Source organism: Oncorhynchus nerka, linkage group LG14 (assembly GCF_034236695.1).
Source record: "Oncorhynchus nerka isolate Pitt River linkage group LG14, Oner_Uvic_2.0, whole genome shotgun sequence".
Lineage (NCBI taxonomy): Eukaryota > Metazoa > Chordata > Actinopteri > Salmoniformes > Salmonidae > Oncorhynchus > Oncorhynchus nerka.
The window spans coordinates 11,523,478-11,545,655 of record NC_088409.1 but is presented as its reverse complement, the minus strand read 5'-3'; the positions used below and the strand labels follow the sequence as shown (position 1 = coordinate 11,545,655).

The window sequence follows — 22,178 nt, the reverse complement described above, 5'->3', positions numbered from 1 at the left end:
TGTCTTGACCGCAGACGGAACGGGCGTGACCGTGTCTTGACCGCAGACGGAACGGGCGTGACCGTGACTTGACCGCAGACGGAACGGGCGTGAGAGACTGTTCTAAGCTCAGTCACAGAATCTATTTCGCTGTCAGGGATCTTAACTAAAGACATGGAAGTTTTGTGGTTCTTTTATAGAAACTCATCTAGCGAGGTGCTTTGAATATCTAATGCAGTAGGTGTGTCAATCCCTCCTCTACAGTAGTCTCTATAGAGATCAATCTCAATCAATATCTCTTAAGAGCTTCTCTTCAGCAAAAAGACCATTTTAACTCAACTTGGAAGAGCACCATACATTAAATGTATCTTTATATAGCAAATGCCAAGGATAAGGTTAATTACATGGTAATTTGCATAGCATTATGATATGCAGATTGTACAGTAGCTCAGTGGTTCCCAAACATTTTCACACAGGATTAAATCAAATGTCTTTATAAAGCCCTTCGTACATCAACTGATATCTCAAAGTGCTGTACAGAAACCCAGCCTAAAACCCCAAACAGCAAACAATGCAGGTGTAGAAGCACGGTGGCTAGGAAAAACTCCCTAGAAAGGCCAGAACCTAGGAAGAAACCTTTGTTCCTTGGGGAACGCGACACATCTATTTCTATGGGCACAACCACTGGCCATGACACATTGTTCACACGCCTCTTGTTGGCGGAGAGAACATTTTGCAGTTTTAAAGCAAATTTCTTGCAATTTTCTGGTCATTTCTGAACCTGGACGTTATAAATAGCTGTCTAAGGCAGGGGTCCTAGGATGATCAAAGGAAATTGGATGCAGCTGAGCTCAATTTGGAGTGTCGTGGCAAAGAGGTGTGAATGAGATATTTGTGTTTTTAATTTTCAATAAATTTGCAAACATTTCATTATGGGGTATTGTGTATAGATGGGTGAGGGGGAAAAATATATATTTAATCCGTTTTGAATTCAGGCTGTAACACAACAAAATGTGGCATGTCTGAAGGCACTATGTCCTACCACTTCATTTTGTTGTGTTACCACTTCATGGCTGAGCCGTTGTTGCACTTCACAAAAACACTTAAAGTTGACCGGGGCAGGTCTAGCAGGGTAGACATTTGATGAACTTTGGGGGGGACGGACAACAACAAGGGGGGGGGGACAACAACAAGGGGGGGACAACAAGGTAATTGGCAGGTTGTTTAGTGCACTACTTCCAAAAGCAGTGCACTATGTAGGGAAGAGGGTGGCATTTATGATGCACCCTAGGTTTCCCACTATCTGTCTTTATTATTAGAAGCCCCTCCCTCTCTTGTGAGTAGTGAGTGGTACACTCCCAGGCAGCCCTTCCCCTCTTGTGAGTGGTACACTCCCGGGCAGCCCTCCCCCTCTTGTGAGAAGTGAGTGGTACACTCCCGGGCAGCCCTCCCCCTCTTGTGAGAAGTGAGTGGTACACTCCCGGGCAGCCCTCCCCCTCTTGTGAGTAGTGAGTGGTACACACCCAGGCAGCCCTCCCCCTCTTGTGAGTAGTGAGTGGTACACTCCCGGGCAGCCCTTCCCCTCTTGTGAGTAGTGAGTGGTACACTCCCGGGTAGCCCTCCCCCTCTTGTGAGAAGTGAGTGGTACACTCCCGGGCAGCCCTCCCCCTCTTGTGAGTAGTGAGTGGTACACACCCAGGCAGCCCTCCCCCTTGTGAGAAGTGAGTGGTACACTCCCAGGCAGCCCTCCCCCTCTTGTGAGAAGTGAGTGGTACACTCCCAGGCAGCCCTCCCCCTCTTGTGAGAAGTGAGTGGTACACTCCCAGGCAGCCCTTCCCCTCTTGTGAGTAGTGAGTGGTACACTCCCGGGCAGCCCTTCCCCTCTTGTGAGTAGTGAGTGGTACACACTCCTCTTGTGAGTGAGTAGTGAGTGGTACACTCCCGGGCAGCCCTCCCCTCTTGTGAGTAGTGAGTGGTACACTCCCAGGCAGCCCTCCCCCTCTTCTGAGAAGTGAGTGGTACACACCCAGGCAGCCCTCCCCCTCTTGTGAGTAGTGAGTGGTACACTCCCAGGCAGCTCTCCCCCTCTTGTGAGTAGTGAGTGTTACACACCCAGGCAGCCCTCCCCCTCTTGTGAGTAGTGAGTGGTACACACCCAGGCAGCCCTCCCCCTCTTGTGAGTAGTGAGTGGTACACACCCAGGCAGCTCTCCCCCTCTTGTGAGTAGTGAGTGGTACACACCCAGGCAGCCCTCCCCCTCTTGTGAGTAGTGAGTGGTACACACCCAGGCAGCCCTCCCCCTCTTGTGAGTGGTACACACCCAGGCAGCCCTCCCCTCTTGTGAATGGTACACTCCCAGGCAGCCCTCCCCTCTTGTGAGTGGTACACTCCCAGGCAGCCCTCCCCTCTTGTGAGAAGTGAGTGGTACACTCCCAGGCAGCCCTCCCCTCTTGTGAGTAGTGAGTGGTACACACCCAGGCAGCTCTCCCCCTCTTGTGAGTGGTACACTTCCAGGCAGGCAGCCCTCCCCCTCTTGTGAGAAGTGAGTGGTACACTCCCAGGCAGCTCTCCCCCTCTTGTGAGTAGTGAGTGGTACACACCCAGGCAGCCCTCCCCTCTTGTGAGTAGTGAGTGGTACACTTCCAGGCAGCCCTCCCCCTCTTGTGAGTAGTGAGTGGTACACTTCCAGGCAGCTCTCCCCCTCTTGTGAGTAGTGAGTGGTACACTCCCAGGCAGCCCTCCCCCTCTTGTGAGTAGTGAGTGGTACACACCCAGGCAGCCCTCCCCCTCTTGTGAGAAGTGAGTGGTACACTCCCAGGCAGCCCTCCCCCTCTTGTGAGTAGTGAGTGGTACACTCCCAGGCAGCCCTCCCCTCTTGTGAGAAGTGAGTGGTACACACCCAGACAGCCCTCCCCCTCTTGTGAGAAGTGAGTGGTACACACCCAGACAGCCCTCCCCTCTTGTGAGAAGTGAGTGGACAGTCCCAGGCAGACCTCCCCCTCTTGTGAGAAGTGAGTGGTACACTCCCAGGCAGCCCTCCCCTCTTGTGAGAAGTGAGTGGTACACTCCCAGGCAGCCCTCCCCCCTCTTGTGAGAAGTGAGTGGTACACTCCCAGGCAGCCCTCCCCCTCTTGTGAGAAGTGAGTGGTACACTCCCAGGCAGCCCTCCCCTCTTGTGAGAAGTGAGTGGTACACACCCCAGGCAGCCCTCCCCTCTTGTGAGAAGTGAGTGGTACACTCCCAGGCAGACCTCCCCTCTTGTGAGAAGTGAGTGGTACACTCCCAGGCAGACCTCCCCTCTTGTGAGAAGTGAGTGGTACACTCCCAGGCAGCCCTCCCCCTCCTACACTCCCCCTCTTGTGAGAAGTGAGTGGTACACTCCCAGGCAGACCTCCCCTCTTGTGAGAAGTGAGTGGTACACTCCCAGGCAGACCTCCCCTCTTGTGAGAAGTGAGTGGTACACTCCCAGGCAGACCTCCCCCTCTTGTGAGAAGTGAGTGGTACACTCCCAGGCAGACCTCCCCTCTTGTGAGAAGTGAGTGGTACACTCCCAGGCAGACCTCCCCCTCTTGTGAGAAGTGAGTGGTACACTCCCAGGCAGACCTCCCCTCTTGTGAGAAGTGAGTGGTACACTCCCAGGCAGCCCTCCCCTCTTGTGAGAAGTGAGTGGTACACTCCCAGGCAGCCCTCCCCTCTTGTGAGAAGTGAGTGGTACACTCCCAGGCAGCCCTCCCCTCCTCCCAGGCAGCCCTCCCCCTCATCACTCATCACTACAGCAGTGTCTCCTCAGCCTGGCAGTACTGCACGTGCTCCCTCACAGCATCGCGGTGTGTGTGTGTGTTTGGCAGCACAGAAGCGTTATCCGTCCGAGCGAGGTAGTGTGTAACCACTCTGTCGATGCAGAATGGGGGGTTAGCTGTAGTGGTGGTGTAGCCGTGGCATAGCTGAGCGTCTGGTCTCGCTCTCCGCTCGGTGTCTGGGCCGGCCTGGGTCGTCACGATCACCAGGACACCAGTCATGTCCTCTCCAGGGAGCAGCTCCAGGAACTCCTGTAGGTTACAATGCTTTTCTCCTCTCTGTCTCGCTCTCTCTCTCGTTTTTCTCTCGTTTTTTTTCTCTCTGTTATGTCTCTCCATTTCCCTCTTTCTTTTTATGTCTCTCTCTCCATGTCTTCATGTCTCCCTCCCTCTGTCTGTCTCTCTCTCCATGTCCCTGTCTTTATGTCTTCATGTCTGTCTCTCTCCCTCTGTCTGTCTCTCTCTCTCTCCATGTCCCTGTCTTTATGTCTTCATGTCTGTCTCCCTCCCTCCCTCTGTCTGTCTCTCTCCCTCTGTCTGTCTCTCTCTCCATGTCCCTGTCTTCATGTCTGTCTCTCTCCTCTCTGTCTCTCTCTCCATGTCCCTGTCTTCATGTCTGTCTCTCTCCCTCTCTGTCTCTCTCTCCATGTCCCTGTCTTTATGTCTTCATGTCTGTCTCTCTCCCTCTGTCTGTCTCTCTCCATGTCCATGTCCCTGTCTTTATGTCCCTGTCTTTATGTCTCTTCATGTCTCTTCTCCCTCCCTCTGTCTGTCTCCTCCTCTGTCTGTCTGTCTCTCTCCTCCCTGTCTTTATGTCTTTATGTCTCATGTCTGTCTCTCTCCCTCTGTCTGTCTCTCTCTCCATGTCCCTGTCTTTATGTCTTCATATCTGTCTGTCATGTCCCTGTCTTAATGTCTTCATGTCTGTCTCTCTCTTCCTCTCTCTCTCTCTCTCTCCATGTCCCTGTCTTTATGTCTTCATGTCTGTCTCTCTCCCTCTGTCTGTCTCTCTCTCTCTCCATGTCCCTGTCTTTATGTCTTCATGTCTGTCTCTCTCCCTCTGTCTGTCTGTCTCTCTCTCTCCATGTCCCTGTCTTTATGTCTTCATGTCTCCCTCCCTCCCTCTGTCTGTCTCTCTCTCCATGTCCCTGTCTTTATGTCTTCATGTCTCCCTCCCTCTCTCTGTCTCTCTCTCCATGTCCCTGTCTTTATGTCTTCATGTCTCCCTCCCTCTCTCTGTCTCTCTCCATGTCCCTATCTTTATGTCTTCATGTCTGTCTCCCTCTCTGTCTCTCTCTCCATGTCCCTGTCTTTATGTCTTCATGTCTCCCTCTCTCTGTCTCTCTCCATGTCCCTATCTTTATGTCTTCATGTCTCCCTCCCTCTCTCTGTCTCTCTCTCCATGTCCCTGTCTTTATGTCTTCATGTCTCCCTCCCTCTCTCTGTCTCTCTCTCCATGTCCCTATCTTTATGTCTTCATGTCTCCCTCCCTCTCTCTGTCTCTCTCTCCATGTCCCTGTCTTTATGTCTTCATGTCTCCCTCCCTCTCTCTGTCTCTCTCTCCATGTCCCTATCTTTATGTCTTCATGTCTGTCTCCCTCTCTGTCTGTCTCTCTCCATGTCCCTGTCTTTATGTCTTCATGTCTGTCTCCCTCTCTGTCTGTCTCTCTCCATGTCCCTATCTTTATGTCTTCATGTCTGTCTCCCTCTCTGTCTGTCTCTCTCCATGTCCCTGTCTTTATGTCTTCATGTCTGTCTCCCTCTCTGTCTGTCTCTCTCCATGTCCCTGTCTTTATGTCTTCATGTCTGTCTCCCTCTCTGTCTGTCTCTCTGTATTAGTGATTCTCCTCATGTTTAAAGTGGAATGTCTATTTGGTGATGCTTTGATGTTGGTGATCTGTGCTACTGCCACGGTATTCTTTCAATAGGACTTTACTTAGTGCAGCCTGGGTTGTGTGTGTGTGTGTGTGTGACTCAGTCATATGATGAACCCATGCAGTTACGCTCTGCTCCTTTTGCCCCAACAGTTTGTCTATTGTCAGGAAACAGAAAAGGTCAGGTTGAAGGGATCTAAGTGTTAGTGACGTAGGTAACGGGAGCAATTCTACCAGTCAATAACTCCTCTATGAATGCAGTGATCACCAGTTACCTTAATATACATCACTGGTCAGGAATGTGCAGCAACGTCCTTCCATAACATGTAGAGCTGATATGCCACATTAGAATGTAATTAGAATGTCCCCACGCAGACATAGACAGTCTGGGGTATCTGCTCTGGTGCTCACTGGACGGTGTGTTCCACTGTTACCGGGCGACTTGCCGTGTCGCTATGGGTGATTTATGGCGGCAGGGTAGCCTAGTGGTTAGAGCGTTGGACTAGTAACCGGAAGGTTGCAAGTTCAAACCCCGAGCTGACAAGGTACAAATCTGTCATTCTGCCCCTGAACAGGCAGTTAACCCACTGTTCCTAGGCCGTCATTGAAAATAAGAATTTGTTCTTAACTGACTTGCCTAGTTAAATAAAGGTTCAATTTTTTTGCAGGCAGCGATAGGACACCTGTCTGAAATGTGGGCCTTCTTTGTTGTTGTTGACGTTTTACTAGTTAAATCAGTCTCTGCAGCGGGAGCTGGGTGAGGAGGGTAATCGCCGGTGGTGTGGGTAAAAATGCAGCACTGATATGCAGTAATAGCAGGAAAATGGCTTAAAGTGTCAGCCTATTCACTCCTGACTTTTACGCTCCCTTCAGAGGGGATTGATTTCTCTAGCTCTTAACCATTATAGTAAAGAGGCAGGGATTTAGAGTAAGACCAGCAGTAGGTCTACGTCCCAAATGGTACCCTATTCCCTATATAGTGCACTACTTTTGATCAGGTCTCTGGTAGAAAGTAGTGCACTATATAGGGTGACATTTGGGTCGTACACTGTGGCTGCTATTGCGGAGATCAATGGCTTGCTGAGGTAAGCAGTGCTGTCTGAAACCGCTATGATTGGATTACTTGTGGGTACCACATCTGGTCAGGCCTGACGGGAGTTGGGACGGGAGTTGGGACGAGAGGTGATATCTGAAGAGCAGGCTACCCACACCTGACCAGAGTTTGGTGTGTGTGTTTTTAACTTTTAATTTCACCTTTATTTAACCAGGTAGGCTAGTTGAGAACAAGTTCTCATTTACAACTGTGACCTGACCAAGATAAAGCAAAGCAGTGCAGTGTGTGTGCCAGTGTAGCCTAACTTGGCAGCCCACAGTAGCCTAACTTGGCAGCCCACAGTAGCCTAACTTGGCAGCCCACAGTAGCCTAACTTGGCAGCCCACTTGGTGTAGATGAGATGAGTAGTATACAGCAACCTAACATGAGAGCTGAGGCTGGGGCCAGTGCTCTGCCTCCCCCTCTCAGATCATAGCTAATATAATAGCTTTACATCTATGGCTCAGACCCTTTAGAACAGTGGTCAAAGTTATCATGAACCTAATTAAACCAGTTTGGTAGGAATGAGGTTTGTGCAGTAGGCCTGAAACGTTATCACATCATATATTGGCTATATGCCTGGCCTGCCAATATTGTTCCTCTCAGACCATATTATATTTTGAAACTTAAGCATTAATAACAATACATCAGTTGGTGTAGAACATGCTGAGCCTAAATTGAGATAATTGTGTTTTACTGGACTGATGGTACATGCATCTGATGGTCATGATGCTTTCAAGACAACTGGGAACTCTGGAAGAAATGAGATCAAATGATGACGTCCGTGAACATCAGGTCGGTAAGTCTGAGCTCTAGAAAGATGCCAGAGTTTCCCAGTTGTCTTCAACATACTGAAGTCAGACATTTCCAAGTTCCCAGTTGTCTTCAACATACTGAAGTCAGACATTTCCAAGTTCCCAGTTGTTTTGAACACGGTATTAGTCTCAGTGGAGGGAGAGAGAGCAGCAGAGGGTCTGCCTCTCACGGTCCCTGCTCTCTCTTTCATTTCCTCGAGTATCAAACTTTGCCTGGGTCGTGGAAGCTGTAGGGAGGCACGGTGATTTGAACTATCCGATTGGCCAGCGCAGTAGGCACCGTCAATTTAGCCACCGATCTCAAGAGTCTGCCGGGTTGGAGAAGTTTGTCTTTACAGACAAATGAAATGGTTCAAACACTTCGCCTACCTGGTACATCAAGTGCACCGACTGCCAACAGCACAACACGAAGAAAACAAAAAGGAACGCAAGCCTTTATGCCTTTATCTTTGGCTTTTCTACTGAAATGTTTGGTGATCCGCTAGAAATGCCTAGAAGATGGCGATCGACCGGTTGGTGAGCACTGCTTTGATAATATAGAGGAATGTAATGCCCTGTAGGGGTCTCTGACCTTCACAAGTCTATCAGTTGAGGGTATATGACTGAATTCACTAGGCTTTACAGAATGTCACCACTGGTTGCCCTCTGAAACCCCCCTAACATAGCTTGGTATTAAATAGAATTACATTTCTCTGGACATTTCATCTTGGTTCCTATTTATAGTGGTGACGCATGACTTGGAGAATGTGTAATAACAGTGAATTAGGAGCAGTAATATAATGTTTATAACAGTGGAATTAGGAGCAGTAATAGAATGTTTATAATAGTGGAATTAGGAGCAGTAATAGAATGTTTATAACAGTGGAATTAGGAACAGTAATAGAATGTTTATAACAGTGGAATTAGGAGCAGTAATAGAATGTTTAATGACGAGCAGTAATAGAATGTTTAATAACAGTGAATTAGGAGCAGTAATATAATGTTTATAATAGTGGAATTAGGAGCAGTAATAGAATGTTTATAACAGTGGAATTAGGAGCAGTAATAGAATGTTTATAACAGTGGAATTAGGAGCAGTAATAGAATGTTTATAACAGTGGAATTAGGAGCAGTAATAGAATGTTTAATGAAGCAGTGGAATTAGAATGTTTAATAACATGTTGAATTAGGAGCAGTAATAGAATGTTTAATAACAGTGGAATTAGGAGCAGTAATAGAATGTTTATAACAGTGGAATTAGGAGCAGTAATAGAATGTTTATAACAGTGGAATTAGGAGCAGTAATATAATGTTTATAACAGTGGAATTAGGAGCAGTAATATAATGTTTATAACAGTGGAATTAGGAGCAGTAATAGAATGTTTAATAACAGTGGAATTAGGAGCAGTAATAGAATGTTTAATAACAGTGGAATTAGGAGCAGTAATAGAATGTTTAATAACAGTGGAATTAGGAGCAGTAATAGTGTTTATAACAGTGGAATTAGGAACAGTAATAGAATGTTTATAACAGTGGAATTAGGAGCAGTAATAGAATGTTTAACAGTGAATTAGGAGCAGTAATAGAATGTTTATAACAGTGGAATTAGGAGCAGTAATAGAATGTTTATAACAGTGGAATTAGGAGCAGTAATAGAATGTTTATAACAGTGGAATTAGGAGCAGTAATAGAATGTTTATAACAGTGGAATTAGGAGCAGTAATAGAATGTTTATAACAGTGGAATTAGGAGCAGTAATAGAATGTTTAATGACAGTGGAATTAGGAGCAGTAATAGAATGTTTAATGACAGTGGAATTAGGAGCAGTAATAGAATGTTTAATGACAGTGGAATTAGGAGCAGTAATAGAATGTTTAATGACAGTGGAATTAGGAGCAGTAATAGAATGTTTATAACAGTGAATTAGGAACAGTAATAGAATGTTTAATGACAGTGGAATTAGGAGCAGTAATAGAATGTTTAATGACAGTGGAATTAGGAGCAGTAATAGAATGTTCATAACAGTGGAATTAGGAACAGTAATAGAATGTTTATAACAGTGGAATTAGGAGCAGTAATAGAATGTTTATAACAGTGGAATTAGGAACAGTAATAGAATGTAATAGAATGCTGTGTCTCTCCTTCCCTGGGGGTCAATAGAGAGGTTGGAAGGCTCATCATTATACATTTATCCTGCTGGGGGTGGGGGGGGATAGGCTGTGTCTCTCCTTCCCTGGGGGTCAATAGAGAGGTTGGAGGGCTCATCATTATACATTTATCCTGCTGGGGGTAGGCTGTGTCTCTCCTTCCCTGGGGGTCAATAGAGAGGTTGGAGGGCTCATCATTATACATTTATCCTGCTGGGAGGGGGGGGGGATAGGCTGTGTCTCTCCTTCCCTAGGGGTCAATAGAGAGGTTGGAGGGCTCATCATTATACATTTATCCTGCTGGGGGTAGGCTGTGTCTCTCCTTCCCTGGGGGTCAATAGAGAGGTTGGAGGGCTCATCATTATACATTTATCCTGCTGGGGGGTAGGCTGTGTCTCTCCTTCCCTGGGGGTCAATAGAGAGGTTGGAGGGCTCATCATTATACATTTATCCTGCTGGGGGATGTAGGCTCTGATCAAAAGTATTGCACTATGGGGAATCTCTTCCACTGTCTGATGTATATTTTAACACCCCTTCTCTCTCTCAGAAAGCCATTGACATTATTTTAGAAACCCATTGACCCTTCTCTCTCTCAGAAAGCCATTGACATTATTTCTCAGAAAGCCATTGACATCCCTTTCTCTCTCAGAAAGCCATTGACATCATTCTCTCTCAGAAAGCCATTGACATCATTCTCTCTCAGAAAGCCATTGACATCATTCTCTCTCAGAAAGCCATTGACATCATTCTCTCTCTCAGAAAGCCATTGACATCATTCTCTCTCAGAAAGCCATTGACATCATTCTCTCTCTCAGAAAGCCATTGACATCATTCTCTCTCAGAAAGCCATTGACATCATTCTCTCTCTCAGAAAGCCATTGACATCATTCTCTCTCTCAGAAAGCCATTGACACATCATCAGAAAGCCATTGACATCATTCTCTCAGAAAGCCATTGACATCATTCTCTCTCTCAGAAAGCCATTGACATCATTCTCTCTCTCAGAAAGCCATTGACATCATTCTCTCTCTCAGAAAGCCATTGACATCATTCTCTCTCTCAGAAACCCATTGACATCATTCTCTCTCTCAAAGCCATTGACATCATTCTCTCTCTCTCAAAGCCATTGACATCATTCTCTCTCTCTCAAAGCCATTGACATCATTCTCTCTCTCTCAAAGCCATTGACATCATTCTCTCTCTCTCAAAGCCATTGACATCATTCAATCTCTCTCAAAGCCATTGACATCATTCAATCTCTCTCAAAGCCATTGACATCATTCTCTCTGTCAGAAAGCCATTTGACTTCCACTATGAAAACAAGAGAACGTCACGGGTCACAGCTGCAGTTTTTAATCTAAAAATACATGGAAGGCCATAATGTTACCTATGGGATGTTACCTATGAGAGGCCATAATGTTACCTATGGAATGTTACCTATGGAAGGCCATAATGTTACCTATGGAATGTTACCTATGGGATGTTACCTATGAGAAGGCCATAATGTTACCTATGGATGTTACCTATGAGAGGCCATAATGTCACCTATGGATGTTACCTATGAGAGGCCATAATGTTACCTATGGGATGTTACCTATGGAAGGCCATAATGTTACCTATGGATGATGAGAGGCCATAATGTTACCTATGGGATGTTACCTATGGAAGGCCATAATGTTACCTATGGAATGTTACCTATGGGATGTTACCTATGGAAGCCATAATGCCATAATGTTACCTATGTGATGTTACCATAATGTTACCTATGAGAGGCCATAATGTTACCTATGGGATGTTACCTATGGAAGGCCTATAATGTTACCTATGAGAGGCCATAATTACCTATGGGGATGGAAGGCCATAATGTTACCTATGGGATGTTACCTATGGAAGGCCATAATGTTACCTGGGATGTTACCTATGGAGGCCATAATGTTACCTATGGAAGGCCATAATGTGGGATGTTACCTATGGAGAGGCCATAATGTTACCTATGGGATGTTACCTATGGGAGGCCGTCACGTTACCTGTGGGATGTTACCTATGGAAGGCCATAATGTTACCTATGGGATGTTACCTATGAGAGGCCATAATGTTACCTATGGGATGTTACCTATGGAAGGCCATAATGTTACCTATGGGATGTTGCCTATGGAAGGCCATAATGTTACCTATGGGATGTTACCTATGAGAGGCCATAATGTTACCTATGTAGGATGTTACCTATGGAAGGCCATAATGTTACCTATGGGATGTTACCTATGAGAGGCCATAATGTTACCTATGGATGTTACCTATGAGAGGCCATAATGTTACCTATGGGATGTTACCTATGGAGAGGCCATAATGTTACCTATGGATGTTACCTATGGAAGGCCATAATGTTACCTATGGGATGTTACCTATGGAAGGCCATAATGTTACCTATGGGATGTTACCTATGAGAGGCCATAATGTTACCTATGGAAGGCCATAATGTTACCTATGGGATGTTACCTATGGAAGGCCATAACGTTACCTATGGGAGGACATCACGTTACCTGTGGGAGGCCGTCATGTAGATGTATTGTGGATGAAGAGTTGTGGTGTTGCAACATTTGATAAAAGGAGAGTGGTATTTCTAGTGAATCAGGCTGGTTCTGTTGAGCTGCTGTTCACCATGTGGAAGATAGAATGCATGTCTCTGATCACAGGTAGCTTCCCAGATGGAAGCCTAGTATTCCCTAGAAATGGCACCCTAGCCTGTGTATTTCCTATGAGCCCTGGTCCAAAAGTAGTGCACTATAAAGGGAATAGGGAGCCGTTTGGGGGACAGACAGTTATTGTGGGGCCCTGCCTGGTGACAGCTAGCTTGACTTCCTGCCCACCTGGGACTAGTCGAGTTGACACATCCAGTCCACTGACAACAACACCCCTTTACCACAGGGGTGACTGACTGACTGTGTTCAAATGCTTTGGTAGATTCTGACAAAGAGAAATGACCTACCTGGAAATCCTGAGCCTGTATTGGCACCTTGGCGGGCATTTCAAGGATTTGTGAGAATCCAATGATTCAGGGTTGAAATTCTTATTTTCAATGAGGCAGCATTTCTGGGATGAACTTTTGTCAGAAAACAAAGAAGATACTTAGTTCCTCAATCTGCTGTTACTTGACTCCACACGGATGTCAGTTCTTGTAAAGGCAGCTGATGATGAGTAGAGCTTGATCTAGGACAAAAGATTCACTGCAACAATATGCGTCTTTTTAAAAGGATGTAGCACCTCTAGCCGTAACACAGACACTCCTATGGTTCCATAAAAGTAACATAACCACTTCCTGCTGTTCTGAGAAGTGGGTAGGTGCTTCCTGTCTTTAAGACCGAGAGAGACATGGCTCACAGTGGGGACTAGAGCTTACTGGGACGATAGTCACGATACATGTCTGGCTTCACATAACAGAACCGTCCCGTTGTTTTCTGATCTGGAGGAGACACACTTGGGCAGGCAGGTAAATAATTAGCCTACAATGTGGGGGATATACATTTACATGTTAGTCATTTAGCAGGTGCTTTTATCCAGAGCAATTTTCATCTTAAGGTAACTAGGTGAGACAGTCTTGTATCTCAGTCACAGTAAGTCTGTATGTAGCCTCACTACTTTTATAGCCTCGCTACTGTATATAGCCTGTCTTTTTACTGTTGTTTTATTTCTTTACTTATTTCTTTGTTCACCTAATACCTTTTTTGCACTGTTGGTTAGAGCCTGTAAGTAAGCATTTCACTGTAAGGTCTACTACACCTGTTGTATTCGGCATTTCACTGTAAGGTCTACTACACCTGTTGTATTCGGCATTTCACTGTAAGGTCTACTACACCTGTTGTATTCGGCATTTCACTGTAAGGTCTACTACACCTGTTGTATTCGGCATTTCACTGTAAGGTCTACTACACCTGTTGTATTTGGCATTTCACTGTAAGGTCTACTACACCTGTTGTATTCGGCATGTCACTGTAAGGTCTACTACACCTGTTGTATTCGGCATGTCACTGTAAGGTCTACTACACCTGTTGTATTCGGTATTTCACTGTAAGGTCTACTACACCTGTTGTATTCAGCATTTCACTGTAAGGTCTACTACACCTGTTGTATTCGGCATTTCACTGTAAGGTCTACTACACCTGTTGTATTCAGCATTTCACTGTAAGGTCTACTACACCTGTTGTATTCAGCATTTCACTGTAAGGTCTACTACACCTGTTGTATTCGGCATTTCACTGTAAGGTCTACTACACCTGTTGTATTCGGCATTTCACTGTAAGGTCTACTACACCTGTTGTATTCGGCATTTCACTGTAAGGTCTACTACACCTGTTGTATTCGGTATTTCACTGTAAGGTCTACTACACCTGTTGTATTCGGTATTTCACTGTAAGGTCTACTACACCTGTTGTATTCAGCATTTCACTGTAAGGTCTACTACACCTGTTGTATTCGGTATTTCACTGTAAGGTCTACTACACCTGTTGTATTCGGTGCACGTGACAAAGTTTGATTTGATTTAAAACCATTCCTCAATAAAGTAGCTGTCAGCAAAGTTGGTGCTTATAAGAAAATACAAGTGTGACGATAAAGTCAAGGGTTCCTCTGCTGTTGTTAGTGTCCTGTAGTACTGTAGGGGTATCCTGTAGTATTGTAGGGGTATCCTGTAGTACTGTAGGGGTATCTTGTTAGTATCCTGTAGTACTGTAGGGGTATCCTGTAGTACTGTAGGGGTATCTTGTTAGTATCCTGTAGTACTGTAGGGGTATCCTGTAGTACTGTAGGGGTATCTTGTTAGTATCCTGTAGTACTGTAGGGGTATCCTGTAGTACTGTAGGGGTATCTTGTAGTATTGTAGTGGTATCCTGTAGTATTGTAGTAGTATCTTGTAGTACTGTAGGGGTATCCTGTAGTATTGTAGTGGTATCCTGTAGTACTGTAGTGGTATCCTGTAGTATTGTAGTGGTATCCTGTAGTATTGTAGTGGTATCCTGTAGTAATGTAGTGGTATCCTGTAGTACTGTAGTGGTATCCTGTAGTACTGTAGTGGTATCCTGTAGTACTGTCGTGGTATCTTGTTAGTATCCTGTAGTACTGTCGTGGTATCTTGTTAGTATCCTGTAGTACTGTCGTGGTATCTTGTTAGTATCCTGTAGTATTGTCGTGGTATCTTGTTAGTATCCTGTAGTACTGTAGTGGTATCTTGTTAGTATCCTGTAGTATTGTAGTGGTATCTTGTTAGTATCCTGTAGTATTGTAGTGGTATCTTGTTAGTATCCTGTAGTACTGTAGTGGTATCCTGTAGTACTGTAGTGGTATCTTGTTAGTATCCTGTAGTATTGTAGTGGTATCTTGTTAGTATCCTGTAGTATTGTAGTGGTATCTTGTTAGTATCCTGTAGTATTGTAGTGGTATCTTGTTAGTATCCTGTAGTACTGTAGGGGTATCATGTAGTGCTGTAGTGGTATCTTGTTAGTATCCTGTAGTACTGTAGTGGTATCTTGTTAGTATCCTGTAGTACTGTAGGGGTATCTTGTTAGTATCCTGTAGTATTGTAGTGGTATCTTGTTAGTATCCTGTAGTATTGTAGTGGTATCTTGTTAGGATCCTGTAGTACTGTAGGGGTATCCTGTAGTACTGTAGTGGTATCCTGTAGTATTGTAGTGGAATCTTGTTAGTATCCTGTAGTATTATCTTGTTAGTATCCTGTAGTATTGTAGTGGTATCTTGTTAGTATCCTGTAGTATTGTAGTGGTATCTTGTTAGTATCCTGTAGTACTGTAGGGGTATCCTGTAGTACTGTAGTGGTATCTTGTTAGTATCCTGATACTGTAGTATCACAAGAAAGGGTTGTTAGCTGAGATAAAGAGGTCACAGAATAGTCTCTCTGGCCAGACTCAGGGTGCTAGTCTCTGCACGCTCCACACAGAGGTGTCTCTGGCTCAGGGCTCTGTGAGGAGACTCTACAGTAAGGATGGTGTCTCTGGCCAGACTCGGGGCTCTGTGAGGAGACTCTACAGTAAGGATGGTGTCTGGCCAGACTCAGGGCTCTGTGAGGAGACTCTATTGTAAGGATGGTGTTTCTGGCCAGACTCAGGGCTCTGTGAGGAGACTCTACAGTAAGGATGGTGTCTGGCCAGACTCAGGGCTCTCTGAGGAGACTCTACAGTAAGGATGGTGTCTGGCCAGACTCAGGGCTCTGTGAGGAGACGCTACAGTAAGGATGGTGTCTTTGGCCAGACTCAGGGCTCTGTGAGGAGATGCTACAGTAAGGACAGTGTTTCTGGCCAGACTCAGGGCTCTGTGAGGAGGCGCGACACTAAGGATGGTGTCTGGCCAGACTCAGGGCTCTGTGAGGAGACGCTACAGTAAGGACAGTGTCTCTGGCCAGACTCAGGGACCTGTGAGGAGACTCTACCATAAGGACAGTGTCTCTGGCCAGACTCAGGGACCTGTGAGGAGACTCTACTGTAAGGACAGTGTCTCTGGCCAGACTCAGGGACCTGTGAGGAGACTCTACCATAAGGACAGTGTCTCTGGCCAGACTCAGGGACCTGTGAGGAGACTCTACTGTAAGGACAGTGTCTCTGGCCAGACTCAGGGACCTGTGAGGAGACTACAGTAAGGACAGTGTCTCTGGCCAGACTCAGGGACCTGTGAGGAGACTCTACCATAAGGACAGTGTCTCTGGCCAGACTCAGGGACCTGTGAGGAGAGAGCCCCTACAGTAAGGACAGTGTCTCTGGCCAGACTCAGGGACCTGTGAGGAGAGAGCCCCTACAGTAAGGACAGTGTCTCTGACCAGACTCAGGGACCTGTGAGGAGACGCTACAGTAAGGACAATGTCTCTGGCCAGACTCAGGGACCTGTGAGGAGCCCCTACAGTAAGGACAGTGTCTCTGACCAGACTCAGGGACCTGTGAGGAGACTCTACCATAAGGACAGTGTCTCTGGCCAGACTCAGGGCTCTGTGAGGAGAGAGCCCCTACAGTAAGGACAGTGTCTCTGGCCAGACTCAGGGCTCTGTGAGGAGAGAGCCCCTACAGTAAGGACAGTGTCTCTGGCCAGACTCAGGGACCTGTGAGGAGAGAGCCCCTACAGTAAGGACAGTGTCTCTGGCCAGACTCAGGGCTAAGGACTGTGAGGGGAGAGAGCCCCTACAGTAAGGACAGTGTCTCTGGCCAGACTCAGGGCTCTGGACCTGTAAGGACAGTGTCTCTGGCCAGACTCAGAGCTCCCTACAGTAAGGACAGTGTCTCTGGCCAGACTCAGGGACCTGTGAGGAGAGAGCCCCTACAGTAAGGACAGTGTCTCTGGCCAGACTCAAGGCTCTGTGAGGAGACGCTACAGTAAGGACAGTGTCTCTGGCCAGACTCAGGGCTCTGTGAGGAGCCCCTACAGTAAGGACAGTGTCTCTGGCCAGACTCAGGGCTCTGTGAGGAGCCCCTACAGTAAGGACAGTGTCTCTGGCCAGACTCAGGGCTCTGTGAGGAGACGCTACAGTAAGGACAGTGTCTCTGGCCAGACTCAGGGCTCTGTGAGGAGACTCTACAGTAAGGACAGTGTCTCTGGCCAGACTCAGGGACCTGTGAGGATAGGTTCGATACAGTGTGATATATAGGTTCGATACAGTAAGTAAGGACTGTGTCTCTGGCCAGACTCAGGGACCTGTGAGGAGACTCTATAGTAAGGACAGTGTCTCTGGCCAGACTCAGGGACCTGTGAGGAGACTCTATAGTAAGGACAGTGTCTCTGGCCAGACTCAGGGACCTGTGAGGAGAGAGCCCCTACAGTAAGGACAGTGCGAGAGAGATGAGGAGTTCTGTTCTGCCGCTACAGAGGAAGTCTTTCAATAATAACTTGGAACTAATTACTGACATTTATCTTATGATATCTGTAGGATGATGTTGATCATTATAATAGTGAGAAGACTTTGATCTGATATCTGTAGGATGATGTTGATCATTATAATAGTGAGAAGACATTTATCTGATATCTGTAGGATGATGTTGATCATTATGATAGTGAGAAGACATTTATCTTATGATATCTGTAGGATGATGTTGATCATTATAATAGTGAGAAGACATTTATCTGATATCTGTAGGATGATGTTGATCATTATAATAGTGAGAAGACATTTATCTTATGATATCTGTAGGATGATGTTGATCATTATAATAGTGAGAAGACATTTATCTTATGATATCTGTAGGATGATGTTGATCATTATGATAGTGAGAAGACATTTATCTTATGATATCTGTAGGATGATGTTGATCATTATGATAGTGAGAAGACATTTATCTGATATCTGTAGGATGATGTTGATCATTATAATAGTGAGAAGACATTTATCTTATGATATCTGTGATGTTGATCATTATAATATGACATTTATCTGATATCTGTAGGATGATGTTGATCATTATGATAGTGAGAAGACATTTATCTTATGATATCTGTAGGATGATGTTGATCATTATAATAGTGAGAAGACATTTATCTTATGATATCTGTAGGATGATGTTGCCACTTCCTATACAGCTTAACAGGAATACCAAACAATGACTTGTTTATATTCAGTAACTACACAGTGACTTATACAGTAACCTATACAGTAACCTATACAGTAACTTGTACAGTGACCTACACAGTAACCTATACAGTAACTCTATAGTGACTTATACAGTGACCTACACAGTGACTTATACAGTAACCTATACAGTAACTTGTACAGTGACCTACACAGTGACCTACACAGTAACCTATACAGTAACTCTATAGTGACTTATACAGTGACCTACACAGTGACCTACACAGTAACCTATACAGTAACTATATAGTGACTTACACAGTGACCTACACAGTGACCTATACAGTAACTATATAGTGACTTATACAGTGACCTACACAGTGACCTATACAGTAACTATATAGTGACTTATACAGTGACCTACACAGTGACCTACACAGTAACCTATACAGTAACTAAATAGTGACCTACACAGTGACCTACACAGTAACCTATACAGTAACTATATAGTGACTTATACAGTAACCTATACAGTAACCTATACAGTAACTTGTACAGTGACCTACACAGTGACCTACACAGTAACTCTATAGTGACTTATACAGTGACCTACACAGTGACCTACACAGTAACCTATACAGTAACTATATAGTGACTTACACAGTGACCTACACAGTGACCTACACAGTAACCTATACAGTAACTATATAGTGACCTACACAGTGACTTATACAGTAACCTATACAGTAACTTTTACAGTGACCTACACAGTAACCTATACAGTAACTATATAGTGACTTATACAGTGACCTACACAGTAACCTATACAGTAACTATATAGTGACTTATACAGTGACTTACACAGTGACCTATACAGTGCAGATTTGTGAAACATGTTTCCATTAAATAATGGATGATTTGAGGCGTCATCATTTGACTGTGGCTTGTCCTTATGTCTATCCAGAGGGTATTACTGACCTCCATAGAAATGTACTAGAGCTCATCTACTATCTTTTCAATGGCTGCTTCCGTGAGAGCAAGTCAACCCTCTATCCACCTCTATGTTTACGTGTCCTGTACTTCCTGTTTCCCCCCAGCCGAGCTGGACTCTGAGCACGCCCAGAAAGTGCTGGACATGGAGCACGCCCAGCAGGGGAAGCTGAAGGAGAGGCAGAAGTACTTTGAAGAAGCTTTCCAACAGGACATGGATCAGTACCTCTCTACTGGCTACCTGCAGATCACTGACAGAAGAGGTGAGCTGGAACCCAGAACACACACTGTGCGGCTCCCCTTTTTATAGTGCACTGCTTTGGACCATAGCACTACGGGCCCTGGGAAGTAGTGCACTACGGGCCTGCAGGAAATAGGGGTCCATTTGGAACACTATCTCTGTTGATACGGCAGGGGGCGGCAGGGTAGCCTAGTGGTTAGAGTGTTTGACTAGTAACCGAAAGGTTGCTAGATCGAATCCCCGAGCTGACAAGGTAAAAATCTGTCGTTCTGCCCCTGAACAAGGCAGTTAACCCGCTGTTCCCCAGTAGGCCGTCATTGAAAATAAGAATTTGTTCTTAACTGACTTGCCAAGTTAAATAAAGGTCAAATAAAAATAATGAACGATGCAGAAGGTCAAAGAAAGGCTCTTTTTAAAAAGGTTGACTTGTGTTTTAAGAGGATATTTTCTGTATTGACTTTGGTCTGGTGTAAACTGCTGTTTTGGTGTAGATTCTATGACTTGTCCCTGGTTCTGCTCTGTCTGGGACATTGAGCTTTACAATAACCAATGATGCTACACCGGCTAATGGACTGGTTCCTACGTCTTTTATTCTGCTTCCCCTTCCTGCTTTCATCATACTTGAGGTATGATAGTGCTGTCTGTCTGTGTGTCTCATGTCAGAGCTGTGTTGTCTGTAACAGTGACGTGTGTATCTTCAGTGTTGTGCTGTTGTACTGTCTGTCAGTCTGTAACAGTGACGTGTGTGTATCTTCAGTGTTGTGCTGTTGTACTGTCTGTCAGTCTGTAACAGTGCGTGTGTGTGTGTATCTTCAGTGTTGTACTGTCTGTAACAGTGATGTGTGTGTATCTTCAGTGTTATGCTGTTGTACTGTCTGTCAGTCTGTAACAGTGACGTGTGTGTATCTTCAGTGTTGTGCTGTCCGCCAGTCTGAGGTTTTGAATTGGTCATTCCGTGATTCCTCACCCCCCCATCTCCTCGCCTCCCATCTCCTCGCCTCCCATCTCCTCTCCCCCCATCTCCTCGCCTCCCTTTCAACCACAGTGGAGGATAAGTTCCAAGGTTCCTTGTGAGAAATGGAGGCAGGATGGGACTGCGGAACAGTAGCGGTGTGGTGCAGCTGCAGTGTGAAGTGACACTGGTTGTGTGTGTCGCTCCACAGGGCCAATAGGTAGCATGTCTTCCATGGAGGTGAACGTTGACGTTCTGGAACAGATGGACCTGATGGACGTGTCGGACCACGAGGCCCTCGACGTCTTTCTCAACTCTGGAGGAGAAGACGACAGCCTGACCTCCTCACTCACCTCAGGTAGTTATCAACACAGTGCACTCTGTAGGGAATAACCAACTCAGTGGCCTTGTGGTTAGTGTCCTCCCTGAAATTGGAGGATTGGGAGTAGCTTCACGCTATGGAAACAGGAGATAGACTAGTGTCCTGTCCAGGAGGTGTCCTGTACATCAAGCTGTCTCACTACAGGAACAGGAGATAGACTAGTGTCCTGTCCAGGAGGTGTACTGGTACATCAAGCTGTCTCACTACAGGAACAGGAGATAGACTAGTGTCCTGTCCAGGGGGTGTACTGGTACATCAAGCTGCCTCACTACAGAAACAGGAGACTAGACTAGTGTCCTGTCCAGGGGGTGTACTGGTACATCAAGCTGCCTCACTACAGAAACAGGAGATAGACTAGTGTCCTGTCCAGGGGGTGTACTGGTACATCAAGCTGCCTCACTACAGAAACAGGAGATAGACTAGTGTCCTGTCCAGGGGGTGTCCTGGTACATCAAGCTGTCTCACTACAGAAACAGGCTTGCAGAAGGCTTGTTACTTATTTGTACTAATTTATGTAGGGAATAGGGTGCAATTTGGGATGACCATTTGTTGATATCATGTAGCCACCAATGGTACAGAGACAGTATGGCTAATGCTATCACGTAGCCACCAACGGTACAGAGACAGTATGGCTAATGCTATCACGTAGCCACCAACGGTACAGAGACAGTATGGCTAATGCTATCACGTAGCCACCAACTGTACAGTACAGTATGGCTAATGCTATCACGTAGCCACCAACGGTACAGAGACAGTATGGCTAATGCTATCACGTAGCCACCAACGGTACAGAGACAGTATGGCTAATGCTATCATGTAGCCACCAACGGTACAGCGACAGTATGGCTAATGCTATCATGTAGCCACCAACGGTACAGCGACAGTATGGCTAATGCTATCATGTAGCCACCAACGGTACAGAGACAGTATGGCTAATGCTATCACGTAGCCACCAACGGTACAGAGACAGTATGGCTAATGCTATCACGTAGCCACCAACGGTACAGAGACAGTATGGCTAATGCTATCATGTAGCCACCAATGGTACAGAGACAGTATGGCTAATGCTATCACGTAGCCACCAACGGTGCAGAGACAGTATGGCTAATGCTATCATGTAGCCACCAATGGTACAGAGACCGTATTCGCTTGTGTCCATTTAGTCATGTTATTAAGTGCGTTGCTAGCGAGCCACTTTCTTATGAACGCATGGTATCAAAGCATGCGCGTCACCCTGGGGATAACAGAGTTGTGTTGTCACGAGTTCAAACAAAACAGAGATTATACACTGCAGCACACTAGAATCACATGATGGAGCATGTGGTTGAGTCCCAAATGGAACCCTGTATCCCATATATGGGCAGAGCCGTGATGT

The 22,178-nt window shown here is 45.8% G+C and overlaps 1 protein-coding gene across 3 annotated transcripts in view; it reads left to right on the top strand.

Annotated features, from left to right (window-relative positions):
* Nucleotides 1-22,178, top strand: part of dtnbp1a (dystrobrevin binding protein 1a) — a 28,388-nt gene that overhangs the window by 5,646 nt on the left and 564 nt on the right. Inside the window, exons 1-3 of one of the 3 annotated variants that reach the window (XM_065027385.1) lie at nucleotides 3,943-4,030; nucleotides 19,336-19,491; nucleotides 20,633-20,779. In XM_065027385.1, coding sequence (XP_064883457.1) covers nucleotides 3,997-4,030; nucleotides 19,336-19,491; nucleotides 20,633-20,779 — 337 coding nt within the window. In that variant the 5' untranslated portion in view covers nucleotides 3,943-3,996. Of the gene's footprint in view, nucleotides 1-3,942; nucleotides 4,031-13,061; nucleotides 13,172-19,335; nucleotides 19,492-20,632; nucleotides 20,780-22,178 lie in introns of those variants that run through there. The other 2 variants (XM_065027386.1, XM_065027387.1) reach the window with 2 other exon arrangements.